The sequence below is a fragment of the Nelumbo nucifera genome, chromosome 2 (assembly GCF_055504915.1).
Source record: "Nelumbo nucifera cultivar China Antique chromosome 2, China Antique-T2T, whole genome shotgun sequence".
In the NCBI taxonomy this organism is placed as follows: domain Eukaryota; kingdom Viridiplantae; phylum Streptophyta; class Magnoliopsida; order Proteales; family Nelumbonaceae; genus Nelumbo; species Nelumbo nucifera.
Genome location: NC_142650.1, coordinates 12,134,437 through 12,146,593, shown reverse-complemented (window position 1 = coordinate 12,146,593; position 12,157 = coordinate 12,134,437). Strand labels below are relative to the sequence as shown.

Genomic DNA, 12,157 nt, shown 5'->3' with positions numbered 1-12,157 from the left:
GGATTACTCTCGTGAATACGGTAATTCTAAACCTTGCATTTGCACTCAGTTTGGGAAGTGAGCAAATAAAAGGTTTAGCATCACGACCCTGCACAATAGTAGGGTTCCTATGACGAAATTATTCTCCATAATTGTTTATGATAATTGATACAGATAATATTGACCACGCCACCGAAAGACGATACGTGGCTCTCCTGAGGACATTTTCTTCATCTCACAAGATCTCGGGGACATCATCGTCCTTTCCTACTGAAGTCAATGCAGGGCCTCTATTGCGGAGGTTATGGGCTTGTGGAGGCCAATTCAGGATACTCCCACTTTGAACCAATAAGAAAATGTGCAACCAGGTCTTCTCTTTGAACCAGGAGTTGCACATCTTATTTGATACCATATCCAGGTCTCCACTACAAAGAGTTAAAGATCCTACCGCACTTCCATTTATCAAATAAGGCTGTCAATTCATCGGGTAGATCCAATAAACCCGAACCCAATTTAGTCCTCAACACAAATACTAAAAGTTGTCATGCCTCTTCAATCTCACTACCCGACTCTTGATTTATCAATCAAGAGATTTCCACTGCCCAAAGCCCACCCACCTAAATAGCCCCACCTCTCAACAAATACCAATGAAAATGCGTTCTCGTTTCTGCAAAGAGATTGAATAAAAAAGAATAAAATAGTTAGGGGACCAAGCTTTAAGAGAAAAACAAAGATAATTTGATTTGCAAAACCCTTCACACTTGAACACGGTTGAAAAACCTAACCAGTTTTCCAACAAGTCTGATCCTTATATCCGGTGCTCCAAATCTATATGTAATTAGGGGTGTTCATAATTTGAGTCAAATTAAACAGACCAATTTGGACCGATTCAACTGGTTCATTTTTTAAAGATGTCAGTCGGTTTGGGTTACTGAATTGAAATAAATCAAGAGATCAGTTTGGTTGCGGTTTAACATTTAAAAATCAAAACTGACCCAAACCAAACCGAACACATACCTATACCTTAAAATATCCATTATATAATTAGTAATTATCTTTCTTTTTAATTGGTTGTTTCTGTCTTGACACAACTCTTAGGTATATTCCAAACCGACCCTTCATGTTTGTGTCGGTTTCAATTTGGTAAACAAGCAACTTGACCAGGTCGGATCAATTAAATAGAATCCTTAAAATTGACCTAACCCGACCTATGAACACCCCTACATGTAATGATAAGGAGTAGAACTTGGGCAAGGTTGGATTGTGTATTTGTTTAAATTTGAATGGGCATGGCCAAAAAAATTAACTAACTTTCCATCCTCTTGCAAATTGTTATATTATGTGTACGGGGTTACTTCACCTATGAATTCAGATTAGCCAAACACGATGGCTATTCAATGGATTGTGGGACCAATGATAATGCCCCATGCCAGTCATAAAACACATGGGGCCCATAATGAAAAGTTAAATGGTTGTAGGTCTCATGCATGGAGTTTTATCAATGGTTTTACAGCCTGTTTAACAACTATTATGTTCAGCTAGTTCTTCTTTTAAACATACAAGTAAGCGTGCACATGGCAACTTTATATGTTGATAATGATATTAATAATATATCCAAAATTTTTGATAAATATGTATTATTTTTGTTTTATTGTTAATCAAATGCTTATTGCAAAATCTAAATCTGATCACATAAACGATTCATCCAAATATGTGATAATTGGATCGAGTTGTGAAGTTTCAAGTATAATCCATAGGCCTACATACTTGGGTAGATTCTTATTTCTGTAATCTTTTATCATTTTTTGTGTATCTTTTTGTTTTTTGGTTCATTTATCAAAGAAATATAAGATTTAAATAGAATGTGGTGAAAAGTAGTAGTTTAAATAGGGACTAAATTCACCATAGAATTATAGATGTGTTCATTTTTTTCTTTAAGTTTTTTTTTGTATTTTTGTGTAAAAATAATTATGATGTCACTATGTCACACTTATTTTTTTGTTTAATATGATAATTATATAATATGATACATGTGTTTGGATTTTGTTTTGCAAAATTGATGTATTTTTTCATTTTATATTTTTACACTTTATTAATTTTTATTATTTATTTATGACATTAAATGCAAACATTTTTACCTGAAAGTTGAATTATTGATCTTTGCCAAACAATAAAATAATTTCATTTTTGGTCATTTCTAAATTATGTATTTCATTTTCATTACCAATAAAAATAATTCTTGTTTATTACACTTATTTTTTTAATTTGATTAACAAAAATATCATAAATGTGTCTAATTTTGTCTACATTTTTGTAATTTTCTATATTTATTACTATTTTAAAAATTTTATTACCTAACTATAACTTCATAGGTTGATCAATTTGATTAAGATGGTTTAATTTCTTAACCACCACTTGGATATAGAATGATTTTATTTTTGAGTTAGGTTTAAAATATATGGATTTATATTGTTAAAATATTGATATAAATCTAATTAGTAGCATTCATTAGTGAAAATAACTTAAATATAGGATTTAATAAGAGAATATGGGAGTTAATACTTTTTAATATAAGACAGAATGAGAATGGATTAAACGAGGTGGAAAGTAATAACTGAACTTACATTTTCAACCCTTACAATTAAAGATGGACTAAATACAAAAATATGAGCATTTTAATAGTCATAAAAGCTATAATAAAATGACTTTTATACCCTTTTTTAAACAAAGAAATAAAGGGTCTTTTTTTTTATTTCCTTTGGATGGCTACACAATGGAGGTAGCCCATCCCCCAACCAGGTGCATGCGGAATTCAATCCTAAGTCTCTGCTACAACTGGCTAGCACCTTACAAATAGAGGATAATTTTAATCCAAAAAACTTGCACTTTGCATTCACACTTTTATATATCATATAGATATTTATTTCCCATCATAGATTAATACAAAATATCTGAATAATTACATATGATCTTAATGGGCAGGCTCCCAATCCCAGGTTCATCTCTCTCTCTCTCTCAATAACCATGCCAGCAGTGGACTTCAATTTAATCTTTCAAGACTATTCTAAATAGGCCATAAAATAAAGAAAGACCTATAAAAATTGGGTCTCGCACAGCTTAGAACACAATGATAAGTTGGCATTAATACAGATCACCGTACCATGAACCCAGTTGGGGTTGGATCCTTCTAACTAGTTCAAATCAGCCCCCCACAACGTCCCACAGCACATTCCCGCCGTGTATTAAAAACATAGCCCGATGATAACATCATTATTTTTAATATTATCATTGGAAGATGTTCTAATACACGGCAGGGATGTGCTGTGGAGGGCAATCTTGTAGGGGATTGATTTGATGTCCCTTCTAGCTGCTCAAATTTAAATCGCATCATCCCCTTGTTAAAAATAATTAAGCTGAGTTGATAGTAATAATTGGTGGGAAAGGAAGGGATCAAGCCAAACAAAGCGTTACATTTGGGCCTGCCAACTCCTCTTCTGGGCTGTTTGATTTTTTCCCTAAAGTCAGATGGCATCCAATAATGGGGGGTTCAGATATTTTGGATCGTTATTATATTTTGGTCTCTCACTTAAAGCCCATCCCAAATTGTGTCCCCTTGACGACGCAGTTAAGAATATCGGGGTCCCTAACCGAATTCCTGATTAGCTGGGCGAAATGGTTGTTGGGCTTGGGTAAGCCGTGGAACCAATGATAATGGCCTATTAAGCAGCCATCGTGTTCAGTTAATCCCAGTTGACTCCTTTTATCCACCACTATTATTCATTAACATTCAAGCTGTAAAATGAATGGGAAATTATGTTGAAATTAATTAGCCATAGCCAATCTAAAAGCCTCGCAATACAGTTGATTGATAAAAGTCAACAAAGCTGATCAAGAATCAAAAGTATTGTGCGGGCCCAAGCGCAACCAGTCTCACTATCCCCAAAATCGGCTCCAACATATGTAATGGGTACCCAAAATCAACCCAGGATCTTCTGCCTGGTGACAGACACCATGCCATTGTGCTCTTAAGTAGCAACATCTCCACGTGTTGAATAGCAGATGGTTTTCAAAGAACAAACACTAAATAGCATGTAAGGGCAATTTTTGGGATTTAATATCAATAAAAGTAATATATTAAAAAAATAGGTTAATTTTTTAAAAATAATATCAATAAAGGGCAAAAAAAAATACTATTCATCTTCTTCTTCTTGCCAATTGTTCATCAGAGTCGCCGCCTGCCACCACCTGCTACCGCCGTCCTCTGCCACCCGCCGCTGCCTCCACCCACCTCTGCATCCGCCTCAGCCTCCAGCAACGTTGCCGGAGGTAGAGGTGGCGGTGGCAGCAGCGTTGGTGGTTTCTTTGTCCAACGCTACCACCTCTACCTCTGGCAACATTGCTGGAGAAAGCGACGGACAGCAGCATACGACAATGGCAGGTGATGGTGGACGGTGGCGAACGATGACTCTAGTGAACAAATGGCAAGAAGAATAAGATAAATAGTGTTTTTACCCTTTATTGATATTATTTTTAAGAAGTTAACCTATTTTTGAAAGTTTTTTAAATATATTATTTTTATTGATATTATAACCCAAAAGTTGCCATTCTATGCTAAAAACCCTTATATCATCCTCTAAGTCTAAATAGGGATGCAAATACATTGAATGGGATTCAAATCGAAGTATTGGAATCTGATCATATAATATAAATCCTATTATCTGCTCTGATCCGATGATCTGATTGGTTTTCAGAGGTTAATTTAAATTCGAACCCATTAAGATGTCACATATCCAAATCTGATTTGATCTCATTTAACTATCAATCGTTCTATAACATTTAATAAATTATTAAGGCCAAATTTCTTAAACTATTTTTACTATTTAGTTAATTGACAAATTGTACTTTTAATGTTTAATTATTGTCTTAAAATATCTCCAATTTTCATGATAATTGTCATCATCATTAAATATTGATAGAAAAAGCAAAATTATAAATTTACCCTCCATTGTTTTTCAAATTTTCAAAATAAAACACTGAGGAGACAGAAATTTTTAGCGGAATTAGGGATTTTCCTCTGGTTCATTCTCGGGGTTTTATAGGACAATTCTCCACGGGTAAAGCCGATAATTCTCCAGTTGAAACTGAAAGGTTTCTCGTTAGAGATCTTCCACATACAGAGAGGGAGAGAGAGAAAGAGAGAAACAGAGCAGCCGCTGAAGAGGATAAAATCATGCCTGGCAGAAACTTCACACAATCACAAATCCCAGAAAGAAAATCATAAAAGGAAATAAAAAATCCAGGACAAATATTTTGTGCTAGGACAATTTTCTGTTGGAGATAGTGGAAAGAGCTGATGGTACAAACGGCAAGGGATTTCTCGAATTATTTAATGGGGATATCGGTGAAGTTGGTGGGGTGCCATGAATCTGGCTGGAATGCGTTGTAAACCAGAACTTCAACATCGACAAAACCAACAGATAGAACCCCCCTCAAATGCCTCCCGAATGCTTCGAGAGTCGGAGCATTAAGTTGCAGCAAGAACCCCCTCAAATGCCTCTCGAATGCTTCGAGCATCGGAGCAGTAAGAAGCCCCTCAAATGCCTCCCGAATGCTACGAGCATCGGAGTAGTAAGTTGCAGTAAGAACCCTGTCTGTCGTGCGTTGAAGCAGATAGAACCCCCCACCGATTCAAACTCCATCTCTCTCGATCGTGCGCCGGAGCAAATAGAACCCCCCCCCCCTCCCGACCGATTTAAACCTCATCTCTCTTGATCTTTTGGATTTTTCAGTGACAATAAAACTTAAAAATAATATCAAATCGAAGCTGGTGGATGGTGGAGTTGCAGTAAGAACCCTATCTCCCGTGACAGGATTGTTGTTGTTGGTTCCCACCAATTCAATCCTATCACTCAGCCAAACCGATTCAATCAATGATTTTTGAGAGATCTCCGTCTCGCTCGCCGTCGATTACCATTGATTCTCAGTCAAGGGTACCCCATGTCTTCCGGGACGAGAAACCCTCGAAGCCCTCTAGTAGCCACGCTGGTGGCATCCATACACGTTGATCTAAATCATTTTGCCACCCCTATCACAAAGTACAAATATAATTAGATCGGATAGGGGAGATCCAAATTTGGTCTTTTTTTAAATATATCCTATTTTTTATCCGTACATTTTGATTCCTAAATCTCGAATAAGAATCGAATCATGATCCCGTACATTTTGATTCCTAAATCTAAACTAATAGAACTATGTATTGACTCAGAGGAGGCCTAAGTCGTGGTGGGTTCAATCATTATGGTCGATTCGATGGTGAAATATAACTCGGTTCGATCACAATGGGTTGCAACTTGAAAAACAGAAAAAAAAAACACTATTCTAAAATAAGAAAGGGCAAAAAAACTTAAACCTCCCTTGATCTTTCACCTAAATACTAAAACCTCCCCTATCTTTTCAAAGTGGACTTAGGCCTACCTTTTTGGATAATTTATGATAGAAAGACCTCCCCTACTCTAGCAATCTGTTTATATTTGACGTTATGTTCGTATGAAAATTTTCAGAAACCCAGTTTTGCCCCCTTTTTGCATGTGATCTTTTCTTTTTCTTTTTTTTCTTTTTTTTACTAGGCAATTCAACCAAATCTAACTTATTAGTGCAGGAAATAGAAGTGAATACCCAGAAATTCCAGGTTATAACCTAGGAATGATTATAGGTTCAAGTCCCAGGTTTTAGATAACGTACATGTATCCTGGTTTAGCAGTTGTAAAGAAGAAAGAAAATAAGGAGACAAAGGAAGAAAAATGAGGGAACCAAGGCCTGTTCAATCAAGTCAAGTTTCATGCTCAGCGGTGGTAATAGAGGGAGAGAGGGAAAGAGACAGAATGAAAAGAAAGGTATAAAAGGGATCAGAGAAAGAGGAATAAAAATAAAGGGGGAGCGTTGGTTGATCTGTTCAAAACAGAGGAGTTGTAAAAAAGTTTAAATCTTAAACAACTTTCTAGCTTAATTACAGGGAAAAATATAAATTATCAAGGGAATTTTTCTTTTGACTTTTCAATTTCTTTTTTCTTCAAAACCTGTTAAATACTTCTTTTCTTGTAGCGGGCTTTTAATTATTGGATCGTTTTCTCTATGTATCTCTATTTCTTTGCTTTTATATTAGTTGTTTCTTTTCTGATTTTTCTAGATGACGAAAACGAAATCATGGATAGGCATCTGCAGTAGAAAAAAGAAGGTCCCAATAAATCAGGGGAATCCGATAACGAAGTTAGGCTTAGTTTGGAAGGAGTACGAATTTAAATATATAGAGTGGGAAACCTTGTATTTTGTATGTATTTACACTGTATATATTTGTATTTGTACTCCTTTCAAACTGAGCCTTAAAAACATTACAAATCTTGTTTGCAATTGAGATATAGTTTGGTTCGGTTTATAAAATTTAATAAACCAAACCGAAACCATAAACTGTAATTTAAAAAATTCTCAAACCAAACCAAACCGTTTATAGTTATAAACCAAATTAAACCACAATTTCGATTTGGTTTGGTTCGATTTTGTGGATTGAACCGTATAATGGACACCCTTACCTTTGGTTATTAAAGAATTATCAATGGCAAAAAAGACTTTTGATTGATTCCCTCTAATAGGGGAGGTCTTAGTGCATTTCAAAAAAAGAGGGGAGGTTACAGTATTTATGAGAAACATGAAGGGAGGTTTAAGTTTTTACCCAATAAATAAAAATCTAAAAAAAATTAGGGAAAGGGGAAAGGCAGTTTAAGCATCCAACAAGAAGGTTTGTGTAATGGGGCTACCTAGGCCATATTATAAGACGCTCTTTGTCGAGAGTGTAGACTGAGGATCTGGGCTTTCTGATAGTTATGGGCAGACTAACAATGGGCCGTAACATGGACCACAAAGACCCTGTTGGACAAAAGTCAGCAATCAACAAGTTAGAGTCAACAGATACATAAAAAAAAACATCAGATGAGGTTGGTTTGACCACCTCCCATTCCGCTCGTCCTTCCAATCCATCAATCTCTCTTAACTCTCGACTCTCAACTCTGAACCAGCCAGGCAATGCATCACCCCATTTTTTTTCTTTCTCTTCTGTCCCACAACATTGTTATTTTCCTTTTTTTTTTTTCTCATTTCTCGCCGTCCACTCCAGCCATGGATGAAGGACCTGCAGTGAAAATCTTCAACGCAACGGAGATACACATCTTTGGTGATAATTTGTTTGTATGCCAGATTCCGAATAAGGTATTCTCCACGAGCAGCATCTGGTTCGGAGATAACCCATTGACCTACTCTGCACCTCTTATTATGTTCCAAGTCTCTATTGCAAGTATAACCCTCCGAACCACCGCCTTCTTACTCAAGCCTCTTGGACAACCTACGATCGTCTCTCATATCATTGTAAGCACTTCTTGTTCATCGCCCACCCACTACTACTGCCTCCTCCTCCTCTTCAGTATTTTTTTTTTTTCATTGCTCAGGACATTTGATTTGATTACTTCTTTCTTATTGGACTTTATTTAATGAATAAGAGCAAATTAAGGAAAACAAAAGTTGAGAAAATTCAATAATAAAAAAAAAAAAAACTGATCAAGCTCTCATTCCAACTTCGATCGTATGTTTTTCTTGCTAAACCAAATACCAATCAACAAGGATTGCCTTGCCATTGCATATACAGAAACAACAAGGAAAATAAAGAATTGTATTGGTAATACATTGATTCAGTTGTTTCTGAGTGTTAATGTTGTTTCTTTCATGCTAACAGGGTGGTATAATACTAGGTCCCTCAATTCTAGGGCGCAGCGAGATCGTTAAGAAAAATTTGTTCCCTCCAACAGGCATAATGGTACTGGATACGGTGGGATGGTTTGGCCTCATGTTCTTTATGTTCTTGGCAGGAGTAAAGATGGATCCATCGATGATAAGACACACAGGACGAAAGGCCATGACCCTAGGCTTGTCGGTGTTCTTTCTTCCATTGGTCGTAGCCATATCCATGGCCTTCATCCTAGGAAGATATGTCCCCATGGAGACAGGTCTGAAAAATTCGCTTCCTTATGTAGCTGCATCCCAGTCTATAACGGCTTTTCCTGTTATCTCTGGCCTCCTGGCTGAGCTCAAGATCCTCAACACCGATATTGGCCGGCTTGCCATGTATTCATCTCTTTATGGGGACCTAATTGGTATCTGCGCAACAGCGGTGTCTTTCGTAATTCAGAAACAACACGGTGATCAAGTACTGCCAGCAATATGGGAGACGTTAACATCCATAACAATGGTGGTGTTCATCATCTTCATCGTCAGACCGGCAATGTTGTGGGTTATCAAACAGACACCCGAAGGGAAATCTGTGCAAGAGCTTCATATCTTCGCCATCTTTGTTGCAGTTCTCGTGGCCGGACTTGTCAGTGAGATCATAGGCCAACATATGGTGTTAGGCCCATTGGTTCTGGGGTTGGCTGTGCCAGATGGTCCGCCCTTGGGAGCAGCCTTGGTAGAGAGGCTGGATACCGTTATGTCGGAATTTCTCTTACCCATCTTCTTCGTCGTCAGTGGTTTGAAAACCAACTTGTCGTCCGTACAACCAAAGGCCTCGTGGGTTCTGGCGCTTGTTGTCATCTCATCGAGTCTGGTCAAGATTGCTGCAGTGATGTTGCCTTCCCTTTTCTGCAAGATTCCAAAGCAACATGCTTTGATTCTCGGAATTATTTTCAATGCCAAAGGCATAATTGAGATCACCATCTACAATCTATGGAAGGACGGAAAGGTAAAGCTCCCTCCACCTCCCTAACCTTGATCCAAGGTCTCTGGGTTTGTTAATAATGGATGATCGATCACCTTAATGATATCCTCTGTTATATTCGCTATTGGAGTCAAATTGTAGGAGGGAGCTTCACTATACGCCCGTGAGGCCTGGATCCTGGTTAATTGTTGGTTAAAAACAAAAAACTCATCTGAACGAACTCCATATGATAGAGATATGATGCTTTTCTTTTCTTTTTTCCTTCATCTTCCATTTACTAAGACCACTTAGTTATGCCAATTACCAACAGATATTGAACGAGCAAGTATTCACCCTTGCAATAATCTCAGTGGTCATTGTAATGGGCATTGTCACACCACTTCTGAAAACCCTTTACGATCCTTCACAGAAATACAGACCCACCAATAGAAGAACCATCCAACAAAACAACTGCGATGGTGAGCTCCGGATACTTGTGTGCGTGAACGGCCAAGACAGCGTACCCACCATCATCAATCTCCTTGAGTTCTCACATGCCACCCAACAGAGCCCTATATCTCTCTTAGTGCTAAACTTGGTTGAGCTTGTTGGTCGCGCATGCCCCATCCTCGAACCCCACGAGGAGGCACATGCCATCCAATCTCACATTTCCAGTAAATCCGACCAAATCGTGAATGCATTTAAGCAATACGAATTGCACAGTCAGGGCAATGTGATGGTCCATCCATTCACTGTCATCTCCCATTTTTTCACCATGGATGAAGACGTGTGCCGAGTTGCATTCGACAATGAAGTGATCATCATGATCCTCCCATTTCACAAGCGATGGACGGTTGCTGGCTCAGTATGGACACCCAATACTGGGCTCAAAACCATGAACCGAAAAGTCTTGGATAAGGCACCTTGCTCTGTCGGAATTCTTGTTGATCGTCGAATACTTGGAGGGCTTACGGCGGCGGAGCTTCTACTGGATCCAGTGTTGTCTTATCGGGTGGCTATACTCTTCATGGGTGGATCTGATGATGGAGAAGCATTGGCCTACAGTGCACGAATGGCCCGATGTCGAACTGTCATCTTGACTGTAATTAACTTCCTTCCAGCGAAAAGAAACAACAATCACGACAACATTAATGAGGCAGATAAGAACAAAAGCGTGCTGGAGGATTTTATGCTCAACAGTGCAGGGAATGACCGGATTGAATATAGAGAAGAGGTGGTTAGAGACGGAGAAGAGTTGGTTACCGTCATCCGAGGAATGGTGCACCATGGCTATGACCTTGTCATCGTTGGGAGACACCAACACAAAGACTCCACACTCCTATCAGGCCTCAAAGAGTGGAGCGAATGCCCAGAGCTTGGTGTCATCGGAGATATGCTTGCTTCACAGGATTTGGAAGCGACCTTTTCAGTTTTGGTCATTCAGCAGCATCGATTAAGAGTAGTTAAGAGAGGCTTCAAGTTGATTAATAGGAGTATGGCTAATCGGCCCACTACTACTGTCCAAAAAGATAATAATAATAATAATAATGTGGTGCAAACAGATAATAATGTGGCTCAAGATGTACAACCCGAGCTGAATCAGGTGTAGGGAATTAAGGGAAAGAAAAACAGTTCTAAATTAGATTAGTTACTGCTGCACCAACCAACTAAAAGATTAGATTTAGACTGGTGTATTTCACATGTAAATTGAAGGATAGACCCATCTCCATTGTTAATTCTATTAATGTTGTTGAATTCACTAACATCGATCCTTTTTTTTTCGTATTTCATGCAACTGAAAGCAATAGCTGATGATCAAGAAGCAGTTTGGACATTTTGCTTCCAACAGGTTTCTAACGTACATCACCAATATTCTGTGCGTACCACCTTTCCTCAACCGTCAACATGGGCAATTGGGCATGCATCCACAACCTAGCAACCACTGCACTTCATGTTTTTCTTATGCCCACAGAGTTCCCATTCTCCTCTCTAACAAACATCCATTGTCGACGGACCATTTTGCTCATTGCAACCCTCTCTCTCTCTCTCTCTCTCTCTCTCTCTCTCTGAAGTAAAAGGAGAGAGGATTTTAAGTAAAGCGTTGTTAGGTGGAAGAGAAAAACAGAAAGTTGGAGGAGTTTCGAGATTTGTAAATGTTAAAACATGGGTGGACTCTAGTAATTGGTCATGTTATGTGGTAAAGAAAACAGATAAAAGATAAAAGGGAAATATAAGAGAGAGAGAGAGAAACGTGTGAATTGGATTTTATAAATTAAAAAAAATACATAAAAAATCCACGTCATCATCTTCCTGCCAAATAAAATAAATAAATAATATATAAGAATACAAATGGTGTGGTTCAAACCTCAAACTTAGCAGATTCAACCACGCCATGCACAATGGGACGGCATTAATGTTAATGATAGGAGTGAGTATTGGGAC

General features: G+C 38.0%; 1 protein-coding gene across 1 annotated transcript; it reads left to right on the top strand.

The window, feature by feature from the left end:
• The first annotated feature begins 8,011 nt into the window (after positions 1-8,011).
• LOC104597249 (cation/H(+) antiporter 15-like) lies at positions 8,012-11,500 on the top strand. The gene is made up of 3 exons (XM_088898691.1): positions 8,012-8,394; positions 8,759-9,760; positions 10,047-11,500. The coding sequence occupies exons 1-3, from the start codon at positions 8,056-8,058 to the stop codon at positions 11,322-11,324; spliced, it is 2,619 nt and encodes an 872-aa protein (XP_088754817.1). The 5' UTR covers positions 8,012-8,055; the 3' UTR covers positions 11,325-11,500.
• The last annotated feature ends 657 nt before the right edge of the window (positions 11,501-12,157 follow it).